General features: G+C 56.9%; 1 protein-coding gene across 1 annotated transcript in view; it reads right to left on the bottom strand.

The window, feature by feature from the left end:
* Window positions 1–4,095: 4,095 nt before the first annotated feature.
* ZC3H7B (zinc finger CCCH-type containing 7B) overlaps window positions 4,096–19,800 on the bottom strand; it is a 60,842-nt gene continuing 45,137 nt past the window's right edge. Inside the window, exons 13-23 of the mRNA XM_043562715.1 lie at window positions 19,054–19,215; window positions 16,795–17,000; window positions 15,610–15,710; window positions 14,469–14,650; window positions 12,210–12,295; window positions 8,610–8,743; window positions 8,332–8,437; window positions 8,081–8,189; window positions 7,683–7,816; window positions 7,401–7,564; window positions 4,096–7,031 (exon numbers count right to left, since the gene is read on the bottom strand). Of these exons, the coding sequence (XP_043418650.1) occupies window positions 6,785–7,031; window positions 7,401–7,564; window positions 7,683–7,816; window positions 8,081–8,189; window positions 8,332–8,437; window positions 8,610–8,743; window positions 12,210–12,295; window positions 14,469–14,650; window positions 15,610–15,710; window positions 16,795–17,000; window positions 19,054–19,215 (1,631 nt within the window). The 3' untranslated portion in view covers window positions 4,096–6,784. The remainder of the gene's footprint in view (window positions 7,032–7,400; window positions 7,565–7,682; window positions 7,817–8,080; window positions 8,190–8,331; window positions 8,438–8,609; window positions 8,744–12,209; window positions 12,296–14,468; window positions 14,651–15,609; window positions 15,711–16,794; window positions 17,001–19,053; window positions 19,216–19,800) is intronic.

Here is a 19,800-nt window from a genome sequence, read left to right as displayed (position 1 = left end):
GGGCCTGGCTCTGCGCCAGCCGCAGCACGTGGAGCCGCCGCGCCAATCCTCTGACAGAGAGCCCGGGCTGTTATCTAACTTTGCAAAGGGAAGTTCTCCCCCAGGCTGGGAGCCATAACCGGGGCCTGCCAGGTGAGAACAGGGAGATGGCTCCACGCCCACAGCAAGTGTGCCCTGCACACTCAGGCACGCTCGGCCGAGGGGCCCCGGTGGCCAAGTGCAGCAGAGGGCAGGGCCGGCCATGGAGATCAGTTTGGGCTGGAACCTGAGACCCTGGCACCCCAGGCAGCTCAGGACAGAGGACATACTCTGTGTTGGCACACACTAGCACGGGAAGGGGCATCACACGTTCACCTGCAAGCTCGTGAGCCCAGAGAGGTTTGTTGGCATGTTTTGAGGCAGGTATCTGTATGCTCCGCACATGTGCCCTGCAAGGCACACAGGTTTGCGTGTGGTGTGTGCAATTGCGGCTTTGCCGTCTGCAGAGCCTGAAGTCTGCGCTCCTACAAGAAGTGAGAATATCTGCAGCCTGGGATTCCTTTGGTCTTCCGGGGAGGGGACAGAGGCAGGTGCCCAGCAGACAAGCCCTGGGAGGGCAGGCAGAGCAGGCACCATCGAAAGGGAGCAAGCTCTGCCAACCTGGTGGAGGCTGGTCTCGGGTGACGTCCTGCTGCCCAGCCCATTCTGGGGACTTGCGTGGCAACTGGCTGTTTGTTGTAGCCCCCGCTCTCTGGCCCTCTCACCGGGACATTGGCCTCTGTGGTCCCCAGGCCACTTGAATGTGTGGTCAAAGCCAAGATTTTGTATGTCTCCCTCCATTGAAGACTGACATCAAACTCGGCCGGCGGGGTGGGGGTGGGGGTGGGAGGGATGGTGTCAGGCCGCACACGGACATGGGATCTTGAACAAGTTGCATGGCCCTTCTGGGTCTCGGTTCCAAAACTACTCAGTGTTGTGACCTCTAAAGTTCCTCTCAGTTCTGGTTCTATGTCTCTGACGATCCAAGTAGATGCAATAAGCATTTGGTTCCCTGCGCATAGATGATTTCTATGCAGTTCTTCACTGTTTTCCAAAAATATTTTGTACAGAAGCAAAAATACTCCAGGAACCCCCCTGGCCTCTCCAACAGCCCTCAGCCTGTCCTCTACATACCCTCCCCTCCTCCCTAACAGCCTTCCCCAAACTATGCTCTTTTTTCCCAAATTAATTAAAAGTTAATTTCAAGTTTTTGAATACAAAGAACATTATATGGCTCAAAGCTCAACACTTTTGATAAAGGTATACTTTAGAAATATAATGTCAGGGGTGCCTGGGTGGCCCAGTCGGTTGGGCCCCTGGCTTCAGCTCAGGTCATGATCTCACAGTTCATGAGTTCGAGCCCTGCATCGGGCTCTCTGCTGTCCGCTCCGAGCCTGCTTCTTTGGGTCCTCTGTCCCTGTCTCTCTCTGCCCCTCCCCCACTCCCAATCTCTCTCAAAAATACATAAACATTATATGCACATATGTAACTTCTCTCCCTGTCCTTCCTCCCCATTCCTCTACCTCATAACAAATTTAGTTTCTTATTTATCCTTCCAGTGCCCTGTGCTTCTGAGACCCTGGGCAGTGAGGGTGAGGTGGGCCTCACATTCAGGTTGCCTCAAGTTGACCTGGGGTTTGCAAGCTGGAGCTGACTGAACCGCTCCCTGGCCTAAGAACTCTCTGGTGTGCTAGACTGGCTTACCACAAAGGTGCAGTGGGTAGGTGCCCACAGAGCATGATTCCAGAGGGAACAGGAAACGCCCTGTGTCGCAAAAATACCCACCTGATAAGTGACATTCCGTCCCCGGACATTTGTCCCTATGAACTCTCTGCAGAACCCTTCCAATGTACAGATGTGCTAAGCATCTAAGACCGTAAGTGAGTACTTGCTGCATACCTGGCACCAGCCAAGACTTTGTGAGAGATTCAAAGTTAAGTCAGAAACCCGGCCGGGCAGGTCCCCGCCCTTAGGGAATTTTCATGCCACTGCAAGTCAGTCCAGGTGGCACCCCTACTCCAGGGGGCCCAGTTGGCAGTGTCACCTGTGCTCTCACAGAGGCCACATCAGCAGGTTGCCGGGTCAAGAGGCTGGAGAGGGTAGAGATGGGGAAAGGGGAGGCCGCATAGAAACCCGGAGACATTTGGAAGGGGCCGTGTGGCAGGCGTGTTGGGATTGTCTGCACTTCTTGGGTTTCCTGGCTCAGAGGCTGATGCCTACTAGAGATGGCTCCCCTGGGAGGGGGTATATGTGGATGCAGTTTCTGGCAAAGCCCTCAAGGGCTTTCTCTAGAGAGGTGCAGAGCCCCTTCACCATCTGCAGGTCCCTGACAGTCACCCCACCTGCCCAGGGCCTCCCTCAGAAGCAGCTTCCTCAGAGGCAGGGAGGAGCCTGCTGGGGCTCCATGGTGGTGGTGGTGGTGCTCACTGTGACCCTTACTCACAGGAGGGAAGACCAGAAACAGACGTGTGTTCAATAACTGGGGGCTGCTCAAGTCAGCTCCGGTCCCTTGATGAATAAAGTGTCGGCCACTGCTCATAATACCTAAGTTACATCAGGGCTTGGAGACACGCGTGAAATACAATTGAGAGAAAAAGAAAGATGCGGGACAATGAGTGCGCATTGACAACCACGGGACAGCAATCTTTTGAAGCCTCTATCCCAGTTTCACCTCCTCCAGGAAGCCCTCCCTGGATCTGGCACCTGCAATGCCTCCCACCGCAGTGCCTGTCAAACCATCCTGCCCTCTCCCATGTAGGTCTGTATCCGCTGGCAGACTTGGGTTCAAGGGAAGCCACATTTCTTCAGTAACCTTGTTCCCAGGATCTGAGAGTGGGTGCTCAGTGAGTGTTTACCAACTTGAGCTAAAGGAGGCCCAGAAGAGAATTTAGGGGAATGTAGAGAATTTAAGAGTTTAGTCCACCAGGCACATTGAAGTCCTGCTTATCTTACGGTCTTTGATTCTCTGAATTCGTGGGAGGTCTGGATGCAGGTTCATGATCTCTTCAGCTTGAGGATGGGTCTGGAGGTTTCCTTTGGGGGCCTGTACTTTGCCATGCCACTTTGGTTTTTCACGGTGCTACCAGGGATGCTGAGAACCCCAGACCGTCAGCGCTGAAGGGACCTTTGCCAATCACCCAGTTCCCAGTGTTTCTTGTTTTACTGTCTCCTGAGGGTCCTTGGAACCTTTGCTGAATGTCTCTGAGATGTGGACACCAAATGTGCAGCGTTGTCGTGGGGAACAGACATGCTGCATCCAGTGTCTGGTGCACAGGTGCTCGATCAAGCTGCTGGTTTCTCTTCCTCATCCGGTCATTTATCAAGCACCTGAGCCCCTATGCACCTTTGGCCCCCTGTTCCTGGTGTCACTCCACACTGCAGTTGACAGCTATCTAGTGAGAGCTTGCTCTTGAACATATGTGGCCCCTCCCATCAGGGTCCCCCTCCATCCCTGGCAACACACACAACCCAAGAGATTTGAGAAAGTACCTCCCATCCCAGAAGATATGGACTTCCCCGAATTGAGAATTCCCAATCTAATATACTCTCTCCTTTTAAAGATGAGAAATCTGGGTCCCGAGGAGTCCAGGCTGCAGTCAGAATCATATTCCAAAGCAATGGCAGGCCTCCTCGCTATTCTGGAAAAGCCACACCCAGAAAGGGCACAGAATTCAGGACTGGAATTCAGGACGGTGTCCTTGATAAAGGCAGGGAGGTGTGGGTACCTCGGGACCCCCATGCGGAAGGCTGTGAGCAGGCAGGCTGCAGGAGAGCCAGTGAAGGGTGGCTGCTGGGGCCTCTTGTACACAGCACAGCTTGTCCTTGCCAGCCGAGGCGCTGCCTGAGCTGGGGTCAGCTGGGTGGCCCTGTTTACACAGGGACACAGACCTTCCGCCCCTCACCCCTCGGAATTTCTGCCTTTAGGCATGCCCAGCACCAGGCAGCTCTGCCCCATGTGGACAGAGCAGCCCAGGCCCCTGGGCACAAGCTCCAGGCAGGGAGGAACAGGAGCGACAGAGGTCGGGGACAGAGGTCAAAGTGCACACGTTTATTTTCTAGAAACAAAGGCTAAAAGAATCAAGTTTCTTTCATTTTATTTTAAGAAGGACAAAAATTGTTATTAAAACATCTACATTATTATCAAGATACTAGACCTTATGAATATTTAATATTAAAGTGTGGTATTCTTAAATTTTTAATACACAGACATTTTAAAAGGACCATTAAATTGATTACTGCCCAGCTGAGAAATGCAGCGTCCCTCCTTCGCCCTACTCCAAAGGGATACTCACATTGGGGGCGCCTGCCTCCCCGGCCCCATCACTATGTTAAAAGTATTGTCCCTGCCTGCTGGCAGTAGGCACGGGCCCCTGATTCAACTCTCCAAGCCTCCCAGTCAGGGTCATGACTGAAATAATCACCCTCATCCTTCAAAGTGTACTCCTGTCCCCAGGCCCCCCACCTCTGGCCCTCTTCCCAACCCTGTGGGGGAGCCAGCTTTGGCCAGGCCAGGGAGCCCCAGATCCCAGGGGACCCTGGATGGCTAACATGTTGAAGAAGAAAAATCTGGACACTAATCCTATTCTTCTGGGCAGGAGACAAACACCAATCATTTTCTTTCCTGGAGCACCACTGCTCTCTCCCGGCAAGGCTGGAGTGGTCTGGAAACTGGGCCCAGGCGAGGCCATTCCTGCCCTTGCTGAGAAATCACCTCCAACCCATGGCTCCAAGTCCCCGAATCTGAAAAATCCCTCTTAATTACACACCAGGATGGCTGCATTTTCTGGCCAAATTCTTTATCTTTAGCCCTCATTAGAAGTGATTCCTTGGATACCACACACATATATAATATTATATAGAGCGATATATTTAATACCTGTGTATATATGCATCACGGGGGCGACATATATACACACTAAAAACGAGGCTGGTGACGACAGACTGCAACACCACGGATCAGGGAAAACAAGTGTCATCGACATTCACAGCCACGGCCCCCACCTCGGGTGTGGTCTCTCCTCCCCTCCAGCCACGCCACCAGCACGAATCTGCTGGCCTGCTGGGGGAAGGGGGCAGGGAGAAGAAAGGATGCATGCCACGATTACTGGGAAAGGCTGGGCAGTGACAGCAGGAGGAACAAGGTTCTCTGCGTCTGGGGTGCCCATAATCACATCATTGCTCACTATCGATCCTTGCTTGAGGAGAAATGAGGGGGATTCCATTTTCTTTTTCTCACCCCCCACCCCTGACTCCAGCTGTGGTCCCCGGTTCCTTCCGGGGGGCCCCACTTCTTGTGCCAACAGTGTGGGGCGTTCTGGAATGTCTCAGGAACCAGGGGAGGCCGGGTCTGCCCACAGTGGGTGGGATGGAGAGGAGGGGGTGCACGCAGACAGGTCAGACGAGAGGCATGGGAAAGGGCTTGGTGGCTGGAGGTAGGGGCCGGGGGTCAGCTGAGGTCCCAGGCAGTTGGCAGGGCCGAGAATCAGGGAGGGCTGGGACAGACAGGCGTGACTGTATGTCTGGGTCTGGGGAGAAAGGGATGAGGGCCATGTTGGGTCCTCAAGAAAGAGGAGCTGTGTCCCATCCTAAAGTGACCCATGGTGCTCAGCGATCCTAGAGTGGCCCATGGCATTCATCTCCCTTCTCTCCACGTTCCCTGACCCCCACCCTTCCCCTTCTTCCCAGTGCATCATGCAGGAGCTGAGCCCATGGGTGCCCTGCCTGTTACCACCGCCCTGAGTTGGCGTGGGAAGCAACTTGCTGCTACACTTGCTACGACCATCCTCAGGAGGGGACCGTCCCTCTACAGGGTGCTGCCATGACCAATCCCCTGAGCCTCCCTTCTTCAGCCAACAAGTTCCACTGCCTGGAGCCCCTGTGGCACACTGATTCAGAGACTGTCATATCCCTGCCAAGAGCCTGGAGGCTCCAGCAGACAACTGGCCCTGAGCCTTTTGACTAGTTTGCCTCTGGCTTTACCTTGTGCCGTGGGCGGGAGACCCTGAGCAGATCACCCCTCCCTTCCAGGCCTTAGTCTTCCTATCTGCAATAGGGGGGGGCTTGAGCTGAGTCATCTCTGAGGACTCTTAGGACCTAAAGTCTACATTTGGTGGCTCACAAGGGAGGAGGGCTGGGCTGGTGGCCGGACTGGAGAGGCTCTAGAGATCATCTAGCCCAGCCCCTCCCACTCTTCCAACCAAAGGGGAAACTGAGGCCCCAGAGGGCAAGCGACCAGTATTGTGTTCCCAGCTCCACCCTGGGGCTGCATTTTAAAGCTAATTGGGGCCGCCAGCCCTCTGTTGTGTACTGATCTGCCCCCAGGGAGGTGGGGATGAGGTGAGGGTGGGGCAGGGAAAAGGACCCTCCTGCTGCAGATTCAAGTGGGGACCCCAGGCTCCCCAGCCCTGAGCTTTGGGCCCCCTTTAGGAGCAGACAGAAGTTAAAGCTGTAGGCTGAAGCTGGAGGGGTCAGCCAGGCCCCTCCCTCCCCAACCAGGAGAGCGGGGGCTGGGGGTGTCTGCCCAGGGTGTTCCAGCAGGATGAGGACCCTGGGACCGCTTAGGGCTACAGCACACGCACCTGGGTATGCACACAGGTGGTGGGGGCAGAGAGGACGGAGGACGGACGGGGCCCCAGGGGGCCGGGGGCTGCCTGACGAGGGCGGCCCCCCGCCCCCAGCCCTGGCCTGCCCTGGCCCTCCTATCAGGACCTCTGTCCCCACCCCCGCCCCCTGACCCTAGGACTTCACCCGAGGCCCACAAATGGCCCTACTCCCCAGTGACAGCGGCAGCAGCAGGGGCTTCTGGGGCGGCACCGGCGGTGTTCCCATCCTCTTGCAGCAGGAAGTTGTATTTGCCAAAGTCGTCGTCCCGCGGGCACAGAAGCATATCCTTGCGGGCCTTGGCCAGCTTCTGCTTCAGCACCTCACGCCGGTCCAGCCACTCGGTGAGCTCCTCCTGCCCGTGCGCGCAGCGGCACTTGTCCCCATCTGGGCAGGCCTTGCCCTTCTGGAGCCTGCGGGCAGGCAGCAGGAGGCTCACTGCCCAAGCCCGAGCCCTGTCCACCACGGGCTGTGGACCTCCCCTCGCAAGACAAGCCTTCCCCTGGGCAGCCCCGGTCCTGGTGAAAGCTGGCACGTCCTAGCCTCCTCGAGGATCTGCCTCAGGGCTGCAGGCAGGGGTCTGGCAGTTCTGAGGCCACCCCGTCCCTCCCCACCCTGCTCCCGCTCCCCCTGCTCCTCACATCCAGGAGCAGCTGTTTCAGGACAACACCCTCTGCGCGCTGTCTCCAGACCCCAGGCTCATCTCAGGCCCACCCTGCAGCCTGCCAGGCTCCTCCAGGCCCGCCATGCCCGCCCCACGGGTCCCGCCCTCCCTGGAGCACCTGTCGCAGAGCCGGAACTCGCCCATGGGGAAGCGGTAGGCCCAGCCACTGGCGTCGCTGTCGGATGTGAAGACCTTCTCCTTGTGCTTCTCAGACTGGATGTGCTGCTGCCACTGCTTCTTGCTGTTGCTGTTTTTGCCGCAGAGCCAGCAGTGGTAGCCCATCTGGGGGCACAACCGCCGTGGGTGCCCGTTCCTCGCACCTCCGCCTGGACCGCTCTCCCACCCCACGCCCTCCCAGGCCCGGCTCAGACCCGGGCCCGCGCACGCGTGAGGGGGTTACCATGATGTCGGCGTAGTCTGTGGGCATCTGGATCTGCTTCTCCCCTTCCCGAGAACTGATTGGGGTCCCTTCCCCTGGTTTCCCTGGGTTGTGTTTCTTTAGCCACATGTCATAGGTCTGTTGCATGTCCAGGACTGGTGGGCAATGGAGGCCAGAGTGCTTGGTGAGAGGGGATTCTTCATCCGTTCTGCCCCACGACACCCCCTGGACTTGGGAGCTGGGGGCATCCCAGGCCTTGTGGTTGGGCGGGCACGGTCGGGGGCGGGGGGCAGGAGGAGGGCCTGGGTGGTGGCAAAGGGAGAGACAGCAGGTGCTCTTGGGCCGACTGATGACTCGGGGTGTCTGGCAGTGAGGGGACACTGGGCCAGGCCCCCACCCTGCCCAGTCTTCCCACTCACTCTTGTTCTCCTTCATGAACGTCCACATGTCCCTCTCCTCCGGGCTGTGTGCGAAGGAGCAGTTCCCCACGTACTGGCACTTGCGGCCGTTCTGCGCGTGGATGCAGAGCTGCCGGGTGGGCGCGGGGAGAGCCTGCTGAGCTCCCCTGGATTGTGTTACAGCCCCAGCCGGCAGGCAAGCCCTCGGAAGGCCCCTCAGCCCCCACGCCGGAGTTCCCACCACCACCCTGCACCCCACTCCTGGCGCTCACATCGTATTGCTGTGGGAAGTTGCGAATGGATGGCAGCGGCCTCACCGACACCCATTTCCTCTTGGCCTTTGACATCACCAGAAGGACCCGCCGCTCCTTGGTCCAGCTGTAGGGCAGAGCAGGGTGGGGGGGAGCGGGGGAGATGGTTGGGAGAGCTCAGGGCAGAGCCTCGGGCTGTGTGAACTCCACAGAGAGCCCCGGCCTCCTAACTCCCGACTCACGGCGCTTGGGTGGGCTCCCCACCCCCCACCCCAGCCCCCGAGTGTCGCCTGGCTCACCAGTGCCGGGCCTTGGCACTGCAGTACTTGAGGTCTTTGTCAGGCTCCACCACTTGCCCATTCCTCCAGCACTGGCCACACACAAACTTCATCTGCAGGTCGAAGGTGCTGGGCCCATGTGTCCGAGGGGCACCCTGTTGGGGAAAGGGGCTGGTGAACCCACAGGCACCAGGGCTGAGGCCTGGGGTCTGTCATGCAGGTGGCCTCCAACCGCGTTCGAGCCACCTAGAGCCTTAGAGTGAGCCAGTCCACTACCAGAGGGGAGTTACCTCCCCACCCCAGGGCTCATGGCCTCTCAGTGTGGGAGCCAGGCCTGGGACGGGGCTCCAGATCCCTGACTGAATACTCTGCCTTATCCAGCTAGTCCCCGTGGGTCTGCTCTTTGCAGCTGCTGGCATTTCCCTGAGCGTGGCATGCTTTTGCACATGCTGTTCCCTCTGCCTGGAATGCCCTTCCTTTTTGCTTCAGGCTTATTCTGGAAACTTTCAAACCTCAGCTCAACCACCACACCTTCCCCGGAGCTCTGCTAAGTGGCAGCTGCCCATCCTAGGGGCTCCCACAGAACCCGAACTACCTCATGTTGATCAACTTATCTAGTTACAAGGGCCGGGCCTGTGGACAGCAGGGCCCAGGTGGGAAGCCACTTGCACAGGAGCCTGCCGTGGAACAGACTTCTGGGCAGCCTTGGATTCCCTTCCTTTGCAGACAGGAGGGCCTGGTCTTTTGCACGTCTGGGGTGGGGGTAGGGGAGAGGCAGGGGAAGTGGCCACCCAGCCTTGTCTTCTGCCACTTTGAACCCCCTCACCCAGCTATATTGGCTAACCTATGAGCTCTCCTGTCACCTTGAGCCTCCCTGTCCTCCCTGGAGCCTTAGATGTAGGGTTACCCCTCCGGGCAGCCTTCACTCCTCTAGGCTGGAGGGGACATGTCCCTTCCCATGGGAGTACTGTGTCCCTGGCACTACCTAGCTCAGGGCCTGTCTTTGAGCAGGAAGGGGCTCTGTCCGTGTGTGTGAACTGAACCCTGGCCTGGTGCTGGAACACTTGCAGCCTGGCTCGGCCCCAGGACAACCCACACGTCACCCTAGTAATAAGGTAGAGGCATGTTTGTAGCTGGGGCATGGCCGGTGCCAGAGCGGACAGTAGGTTCTCCATGTCACTACTGATTTCTAGGTGTTCCACTGGATTCTTCCAGAAGCCTGAGGGAACTCATTTCACAGGTGGGGTAAGTGGGGACTGCTCTAATGAACAGCCACGCCAGTTCACTGGCCTTCCCTTTCCACAACCGCACAGACTCACTAGCTCCTTGCTGCAGCCCTGGGGGGCAGGTGGGTTCGTTCCCACTTGACTGGATAGAAGCAGAGGCTCAGAGAGGTTACTAATCCCCCCACGGGTAAGTGGCTTGAGGACAGGGACCTGGCAAGAGGCGGGTGCTCATGCTTCTTTGTGGGATGGCGCCGCTATGGCACCATGGGCACAGGGCCTCAGCAGTTCCCACCCTGGCATCTCATTCTCGGCCTCACGGTGCTACTGGCCCTGCACTCTGATGGCAGCCAAGCCAAGACCCCTCATGCCCTGGTCACGGCCACGACTGGCACAGAAGCCCTGTTCCTGAGCCAGGCCCAAGGGTGGTATCCAGGGTGGGCCTTGGCAGCAAGAGTGGGTTGAAGTCAGTCATGGCACCTTTGGGCAGCCAGGCCCGCCCCCATCGCTGGGGACCGTTGCAGCAGCCCTGAGTAGGAAGAAGGGGTAGAGGTGGTAAGGACTCCGAGTTCTCTTAGAAGATAACACTGCAGATCCAACCTAAGCCCCTCACTGTTTTCCAGCCGGGATCCTGGCCAGGAGCAAAAAATAAACCACATGGCAGGGAGGGGGAGAGGGAGGAGAAAAGAGGATTGCACAGGAAGGGGCGGAGGAGGGAAACAGCCAAGAAGATGAGAGAGAAAGAAAGAAAAAGGAACAGAAAGAAGGACTAGGGAGAGAGAGGAGGGAAGTCCCAAGGGGGCCAGGCAGCCCTGTCGACCAGCCTGCCCTGCTCCCTGGCTCACTGCCACACCCATGCTGGCCTCAGGAGGGGCTAGGGGCCTGGCCTTCTCCCAAGCTGACCAGTAGGTATGCCTGGCCTGGGGAGGGGGTCCTCTTGGATGGCACAGGGGCTTTAGCTCACGCTATCTCTTGGGCCTGAGATCACCCCTTCTGTCCCCACTGTCATCTATGGCTATAATGATCCCTCCCTCTTAGGGAAGCATATGAGGATCAGGATGGCACAGGGCCTGGTGCAGAGCAGGGACCCAGCAAGCTATAGCTTGGTCAGCTTCTGTACCCTCACACCTACCCTGGGAGATGGGAGGCAGGATTATGACCCCATTTTATGGGTTAGGAATCCTCAGGGGTGGCAGGAATGGTGCACAATTGTAGGAGGGCAGAGTGAGCTAAGGACAAGATGTCAGAGAACCAGGCATTTACTCCACTAAGTGTGCCCCTGGGTGAGTCTCTAGCATGTTCTAAGACTCAGTTTCCCCATCTGCAAATGCCACAGCTCACTTCCTCAGGAGCAGGATGAGGATCAAAAGAGATGGAAATGATATAATCAGTAGGTGAAAAGTTTGAGGAATATCAGGATATTTACCTGGTCTCAAGGTATCTCCCCAGAATGTACTTATTAATTACAAAGGGGGAAAAATGTAACTTCACAGGAGAGAAACCCATATAGTAGAGGCACCTTCAATCAAGTGATCACCAGTAATGGGACAAATTGAGATGATGTGCTTCCTGATGAGTGAACTGAGAAGAACATCACCTCTGGGGTTTGAGGAACCATCAGATAATCCCAAATGCTTATTTATTTTGAGAGAGAGAGAGACAGAGAGAGAGAAAGAGTGGCAGAGAGAGAGGGAGAGAGAGAATCTCAAGTATACTCCGAGCTGTCTGCATAGAGCCCAACACGGGACTTGATCTCACGAACTGTGAGATCATGACCTGAGCCGAAATCACGAGTCGGACACTTAACCAACCGAACCACCCGGGTGCCTCCGGCTGGACCTTTTATAAGACAGCCGCTCCTCCAAACCATCAATGTCATGCAATACAAGAAAGACTGGGGGACTGCTCTAGATTAAGAGACCGGACAGCACAACAAATAAATGCAGTGTCACTTGGGGCTTGGGGACAATTCACAAAATCTGAATAAATAGGACATCATAATCTGAATAATTACACCGAGGTTAGTTCTGTGATGCTGATAATTGTACTGCGGTCATTATGTAAGACAGTGTCCTTATTTTTAGGAAATACACACTGAAGTTTTGGGGGATGATGAGGCATCATGGCTACAACTTATTCTCAAGTGATTCAGAAAAAGGTAGGTTATAATTGTAGATAAGTGTCTCTGTGTGGATGTACACACATACCAGGACAAAGTGAGAGTGGAATGTGGTAAAATGGTTCATGTCTGGGGAATCGAGAGATGGGTATACATGAATTCTTTGTACTATTCTTACAAATTTCTGGTAAGTCTGAAATTATGTTCAATTGAAGGAATGGGGAGTGGCCCTCAGGGGCCTGATGCCACCCCCCGCCCAGCGCCGACCCAGGGCCTTACCAAGCTGCTGCTGCCCTTCCCTGCATGGGCCTCCGTCTGCTGCCAGTATTTCTTGGATTCCTGGACAATGTCTTCGTGGGTCATGCCTGTGGAGGGCGGGACCACGTGCAGGCGTCCGTGAAGGGGCTCAGTGAGGAGAAAGGCGGGGCATCTCCAGGTGCCACACCCAGGCCCCCACCCCCCAAGTGGGCCCTGCCACAGAAAGATGTGGGGTGTGGGGAGAGCACTCATGCTCTCTGGGCCTGTTTGTTCACGTGCAGTTGGGAATGGGGGACCTGCTCGAAGCCCTCCCAGGGAGCAGGAGCAGAAAATGCAGCCAAGAGTGGGAAAATGCAAGAGAGAGGCTGGCCCTGCGGCATGGTGTGGGGGCTCTCCTGCCCTCATGCTGCTCCGTCTCTTGGGGCAGCTGCTCAGCACCCTTCCTCGACTTGAGGTAGCACCTCTGCCTCGCTCAGTGGGGCCTCAGGCCTCACTCCTGCTTGGCAGCCGCTAGCCCAGTGGTTCTTAGGGCTCCGTGCCTGGCCCAGCCTGGCTCCCTAGCTCATGGCGGGACCCCCGCAGGTCAGCAAAGGGCAGACACCCCCTGGTGGCCCAGACCCTCCCACTCTGACTGTTGACGCCGAGCCCACCCTCTGAGGTACAGCGTGGAGCCTCTTCGTGAAGCATACCCTGCTCCCATCCCCTCCAGTCTCTTTCTCAGACTGATTTCCTTTCGACCTTGTCCTAGGCCTCCTGCTCCATGGTGGCTGCTTGTCACTGGGGCTTACTCTGGATCAGGCACTGTCCCTGACACACACTTGCTGGCTGATGAGTCCCAAATATTCCAGCCCAGACCTCGGTGGTGAACTTCCGGACCTCCACATCCAGCTGCCTGCTCAACATCTCCACTTCCCACACCGAGCCCTGCTGTGACCCCCCACACACCTGCTCCCCCTACAGCCTCCCCTTCTGAGAACGTGGCCACTCCGTTCTTCCAGTTAGTCTGGTCAAAAATCTTGCAGTTGCTTGATGCCATCCTTTGTCTCATGCTTCATATCCGGTCCATTGACAACTCCACTGGCTCCACCGTCAACCTATCCCCAGAATCCGATCCCTCCTTCCACCCTGCTGCTGTCACCCTGGCCTGAGCCACACCTTCCCTGGGCCCCCTCTGTCCACCCTCACCCCTGCATTCTCTACCCAGTAGCCAGAGCGAGTTTTTAAAAATACTGATCAGACGCTATCTACCCACTTAAACCCTCCAGACCCTGCACATCCTATCTAGAACAATCCTAACTCTATGTACGGCCTAGAGACTTGTACACACGTGGGTCCTTACCTACCTCTCAGGCCCTCCTCTCCCCATATGCTCAGCCACTCGGCTGTCACAGACAGCCTTTCTGTACCAAGCTTGCTCCGGCCTCAGGGCCTCCAGCTTTGCCATTCCCTCTGCCAGGCATGTTCCCCTTACCCTTCCTTGCTCAAATGCCACTCTCCTCAGAGAGACCTTCTTATCCCAAATGCCCCAGCCTGAGTCCCTCCCCATCCCAATGCTCTGCCTTACTTTCTTCACAGCACTGAGCACATCTGAAATTACATAACCCTATTTCATCAACTCTAAGAAGACATCAATTGTTAGATGCACCATTATTTTATGTTACACCCCCCCAAATGCTAATTGGATTACCACACGCAGTGGGGGATGGGGGGGTATGTGCATCCTCGAACAGATGGAATACGGGATTTATTACCTACTTGTTGCACTGCCTGCCTTGCCCCCGCTTACAGATATCAGATGTTCTCTGAGAGCAAGGACCTCGGGTAGTCTTGCTCGGTCCCTGACACAGAGCAGGTGCACTCGTCATCCTATTAGATGAATGAGTGAGGGAGTGCTATCTTTTCATCTCCTCAGCTCTGAGGTGGAGATTAGGATCACCAGTTCACGGATGAGCAAACGGAGGCTCAGTGAGGGGGAAGTGACCTTGCTGATGACCAGTCAGGCAGCCCGGCTCTGCCCCCTCTCCCTTCTCCATATGTGTTTCCCCCGGCACGGCTTGGATAGGGATCAACCCAGGACCCTCCAAGCCTGGAAGCTCCCCGAGAGCAAGGCTTTGTGTCCTCTGTGATGTCTGGGGAGCACTGGCTCCTGCAGAGGCACCCCTTCCCCCGCTAACTGCCCCTCCTGAACTCGAGTCCCCCTCTGCCACCTGCCACGGGCCGGCCCATCCACCCTCAGCCAATTGTCGCCGCCCTCTGCCCGCCCCTGCCCAGCCCCCTCACCAGAGTACTGCTGCAGCAGCCAGACTTTGAGCTCGATGAAGCTGTGGGCGAAGTGGCAGCTGTCCTCCCGCAGGCAGCCGTAGCGCACCTCATGGCGGCACACGTCGAACTGGAAGTGCTCCTGGAACTGGCGGATCTTGGAGTACTTGAGGGAGGTGGAGCGGACGATGTGCACCAGGCACCTGGCGGGCACGGGGGCGGAAGGCACAATGCAGTCTGCGGCCCCAACACCCCCTACCCCCACTGCCACTATTCTGGACAGGGCCAGTCTCCCCAGTGCCGGGCAAGCCTGCGGGGAGAGGCTTCTCCCTGGGTGTTCCTGCCCTATTAACCACTTCTAGAACACAACACCACAATAGGCAAGACATGGGGATCCTACACTCGGCTGTATGCTTCTCCCCTGGCCTCAAGGCAGGGCCAGCTCAAAGGTGGAGCTGCCAGCAGGAGGGCACAGATGCCACCTGCTATGAGGCTGGGAGAAGGGAGGGCCTGTGGATGGGGGAAGGGGCAGGTTCCCCAGCTCAGTGCTCCAGAGCCACTCCTGCGGCCAGGGGAACGATCATTGAGCATCTCCTCTGGGACGGGAATTTTAATTACGCTCACAGCAACCCTAGCAACTTTACAGACAGGGAAACCAAGGGTTGCACGCAGGGCATAAAACAGGCATTGATCAGGCTGGGATCTGAACCCAGGTTTATCTGACCCCAGGGCCTGGACTTTATCATCCATGCTGGGGCAGAGCCAAGGGAAGAGGGAGCGAAGGTTGAGTGTCAGACCTGACTCAGCCCCTCCCACTCACTGTCCAAGGCCAATGTCATGACAGTGGAGGGCACCAGATGGGAGTCGGAGATGTGGCCTCCCATGTGCCTGTTGCGTGAGCTACTCCCAAGCCTCATCAGTACAACAGAGACTGTGTCTCCTCCCTCATAAGACAGAGGAGACCATTCAAATACCCTAGAGAATGCCTGGAATATAGATCTTAATAAATGGGGTTTCGTCCTTTCCAGGTGGATGCTGGATTCTGCCCCTTGCCTTGACGCCCTAAGTCAACCCTCTGGCCTCAGCTGCTCCCCAGGCACCTGAACTACCCCAAGTCTCTGTGTGCCCCTGCTCCCAGGCCCGGGCTGTGAGTCCCACTCACTTGTTGTTGTGGAAGCTGTGCTTGGCAGCCAGGTTGGAGCAGACAGACGGGGAGTCCTTGGTGCCTTTGCTGATGATCCGGGGCTTACTGTCAAAGCAGATCTGTCCGGGGAGAGGGTGGGCTGGGACCTGGCATGGCCACCCGGGGAGGGACAGACTGGGTCCCTGCAAGCCCTGCCCTGAGTCAGGGGAGTGAGAAAGGGAACCCCAGGATCGGTGGCCCCTATCTCTCTGGTTCTAGCTCGCAGCCTGGACTGTGGCTCTCTCTGGTCCCCCCACCCCAAATGCCTGGGGCGGGGGGTGTAACTCCAATTCTCTGAGCCCGAGTTTCTTCAACTGGAAACTGGGGTAACCATGCCCGCTGTCCCATGGGTTCACTGTGAAGCTCAGAAAGGACATAACAGAATGGCGAGTGCTTTGAGAGCACATGCAGCTGCCAGCTGGGACCGGTGATTCCAGGCTGACTGCTCTGAAGGGAGCAGCTGGTCCACCTGCTCTAAGAGCTGGGGGGAAGGGCCGGCCATGCAAAGGGTCGGGGTTGGGCTGAGCTGCACCAGCAGCCTGGATCTGGCGCTCTCACTCCACGGACGTGGGCCTGACACTGTCACTGCCCTCATCGTGCTCTGATCGGGTGGGGGGAAGCAGGGGGGAAGCAGGGGGCCAGCAGGGTCATCTGGGGCAACTCAGGGGAAGGAACTAACAACAACTTGGTGGCGCTCCTGGGATCAGAGTGGAGCCTTGGAGGGTCTGAGATGCAGAAACACAGGGAGGGTACTCCCAGGACAGGGGGCAGCCTGGACACAGGCAGGGGAGTGGGCAGGAAGCTGTAATGGGCATGGAGTCAGCACAGTGAGACAAGGAGGTGTGGGGAAGATGAGTACTGAAAGCCCCCGGCGCCGAGCCTGGCCTTTGATGGTCAGAAGGAAAGAGGGGGTACGATTATCTCTCTTTCTGGGCTCAGTTTCAGCCTCCCCCAAATGAGGGGGCTGGATAGGATCTGGGCTTTAGCATGCTAGGGTCCAATGGGCCTTTCTGACAGTCCAAGGACCTACTGATTCTAAAGTCAGGCCTCCCAAACCCACGGTCCCAAGACGAACATTTTATAATGGAGTGCACTGGGGAGGCCCTCCCCCAGCCCCATGTGCGCGCCATTGACCGTGGAAGTGGCAGGCGAGTGGGCAGATACCTCACAGAGGAAAGTGAAGATGCCCTGGTGCTCCTTAAGGAGCTTGGCGATGGTGAGGCTGCCACGCTTGACGCCCCCCAGCGGGTCAAAGAGCAGGTCACGGTTGAGGGTGCCCTTCCGCTCCTCTGTCCACACGTCGATCTCCTCCTGATGGTAGGCGAAGGTGCAGTTATCCCCGTACTTACAGTCCTGCTTGTTAATCATGTCTGCAAAGAGGCAACAGGACACACGTTCTGCCAGGCGGGACGGCAGCCCGCAGAACTCCTGGGACCGCCACTGCGGCAGGCCGGGCCCAGGTTCATCTCCGCCATGGCGGGGGTTGGGGCGGGGGGGGGGGGGGTTGGCCTGCTCATCACAGGACTGGGGAGGGGTCCGGCAGCAGAGCTGGGGGAAGCCCTTCTCAGGCCAGGTCCCTTCTTTGCTCTGCACCTGTGTTGGGGGGAGGACCTGTTTTTCCATCTACAAAGCATGCAGTTACCCCACCCCACCACCTCACAAAGCAGCCTTATGTGGGTCGGGCAGGATGAAAGGTAGGATAAAGGGCTTTGGAGAGGAATACAAGCCTCTACATAAACAGGAGGGGTGTTTCTCTTACTATTCACCAGGAAAATACCATTGGTTAAGGGCCTAGGCAGATTGGGCTGGGATTCCCTGGGATTCCTCAGCTGTCGGTCCCATAAACAGAGAACTGGGCTGTTGTGAGGGTTAAGTGAAATAATAAATAAAACCCCTGGGGACCAGGAGGGCCTGGCGGGCTCAGGCGGTAGAGCGTGCGACTCTTGATTTTGGGGTTGTGAGCCCAAGTCCCACGTTGGGGGTGGAGCCTACTTTACAACAAAAAACAAAAAACCGAAAAACTCCTGGGGACCAGGGAGCTGGGAGGGCAGCAGGCTCACAACCCAGAGCCCTGCCATTTCCTGGGGGCAGGAACTGCTTTTCTTCCTTCCTCTCCCCTGCTCACGCTCTTTCTAAGTCTGCACTGCCCCATCCTGCTGCCAGGCTGCAGACACACGAGGACAAGTGAGCCGGTGCACAGACGATCACCACCGGCTGCTCTGTGCTGGAACCAGTCCTGCACCCCTTGGGGAGCCCTGCAGGGAGTGGCTTCCTAAGATCTGGGTGCCGCTTGACCAAGTTCAAAGGAGTGTGCAAAGGAGTCAGGATTCAGTGTATTTGGGGGGTGGTTAGGGCAGAGGGGGGGGACTTGTAAGGCTCACAGAATTTGGACTTCACCCACACTGGCCAGGGGACAGCTGAGGCCTTTGAGCCCAGGAGTGACATGTCCTCAAGATCCTGCTGGGAGGACAGCGAGCTGGTCCAGAAAGCCTGGGGCTACTGCCATGAGCCGGGTGAGGGGACAAAGGCAGAGCCCCCCAAAGTCTGTTTCCTCACGTGGAGTTGTGAGGAGTGTGATGGTGCGTACAGAAGGGTGCACGATAAAGCGCTTTACAAGGTCATGACTGTTCACGCAGTGCCACGTAGACTGTGCCAAGACACTTGGTCGGGAAACAGAAGACCCCAAATAAGGTATGTGACAAACGTCCGTCAAATACTGGCCAAATCCACATGAGCCAGAAGTGTGGAAAATGACAACATAAGCAGCTTTAAAAGCTACTATTATCCACTCTATGTTAACTGACTAGCATGTAAATAAAAACCTAAAAGTGATACTGAAAAAAAAAAATAAATCAATAGGGGCACCTGGGTGGCTCAGTCGGTTAAGAGTCTGACTTCAGCTCAGGTCATCATCTCGCGGTTCATGGGTTCAAGCCCCGCATCGGGCTCTGTGCTGACAGCTCGGAGCCTGGAGCCTGCTTTGTATTCTGTATCTTCCTCTCTCTCTGTCCCTCCCCTGCTTGTGCTCTCTCTCACAAATAAATAAATAAACTTAAAATAAATAACCAAATAAATAAAAGCTATTATCCATCAAGCCCTTTACTATGTGCCAGTCTTAGATGCTTTATGTGGATTCTCTCCACATCTCTCCAACAGCCTTTGCGACCCTGCAGTGACAACCACCACTCTCTGTGAACTGCTTGACCCTCTCACTCAGTAGGGGCTCCAGCTGGAACGGAACATCCCGAATATTCCCACCAGTCTGTGGAGCTGTCGGGGTGGGGAGCTAGATGCTCACTCTGGTGTGGGATTCATCCTCGGTGAATGGCCACCCGTCTACCCGTGATGAGGGGCAGAGCCCAGGTGGGCGTGAGAGGAGCGAGGCCCCGGCTGTGCCGCCCACCCCTGCTGCAGCCCACCCACCTTTGCACAGGTAGTAGGAGCCCACAAAGCTGGTCTTGGTGGGCCGGGGCCGGATCCGCTTCCAGGTCTGGTCCTCGGAGCTGCGGAGCCGGCCAAGCAGGATATCACGCTTGCACTTGTGCTCGAGGCCCTCCCGGTAGGTATAGTCACCTGCCCTCGGGCCTGTGGGTACACGTGGACAGAGACGAACTTCAGATGTAGAAATGAAGGGTGACAGTGGATGGGCCCAAGCCGTGGGAATTGGACTCCTGCCTAAAAACACACCTCCTTCACCTGGGCTTCCTGCCAGTTCCTGCCACACTCTTCCTGGCCACACGTTCCCTGGAGGCAGGTTGAGGGGAGGCCCCCTCCAAAGCACCCTTTCTAAGGCACCCAGCCCCCTTCCTGACCCTCCAGTGAGCCAGACATTTTGTGTTTCCCTAGAAGGTATCGTGAAGACAGTACCTGGCAGAGAGCAGGTCGGCCCCTTTCTGGTCCTGCCCAGCGTGGCACTGCCCCGATTCACCCTCCCCCGCCCTGCTCCTGCCAAGTCTTCTGACGCAGAGCCTCCTCTGCCCTGACAGTGAGGAATCAGCCCTTGTGGGGACCCCGAATGACCTGGCTGTGTCAGCACCAGGTGCATAGCAGTTCATGGGGCGTTTATCAGCTTCTCAGCGCAGGGGCAGTGGGCGTGTGGACTGGGGAGGCAGTCTGAGGTCCTTGTGAGGAAGAACTTCGGCGTGGGCATAGCCATCCAACAAGATGGCG

This window comes from Prionailurus bengalensis, chromosome B4 (genome assembly GCF_016509475.1).
Source record: "Prionailurus bengalensis isolate Pbe53 chromosome B4, Fcat_Pben_1.1_paternal_pri, whole genome shotgun sequence".
NCBI classification, from domain to species: Eukaryota; Metazoa; Chordata; class Mammalia; order Carnivora; family Felidae; genus Prionailurus; species Prionailurus bengalensis.
Note: the sequence above shows the minus strand (reverse complement) of the source record. Positions and strands in the feature narration are given on the sequence as shown.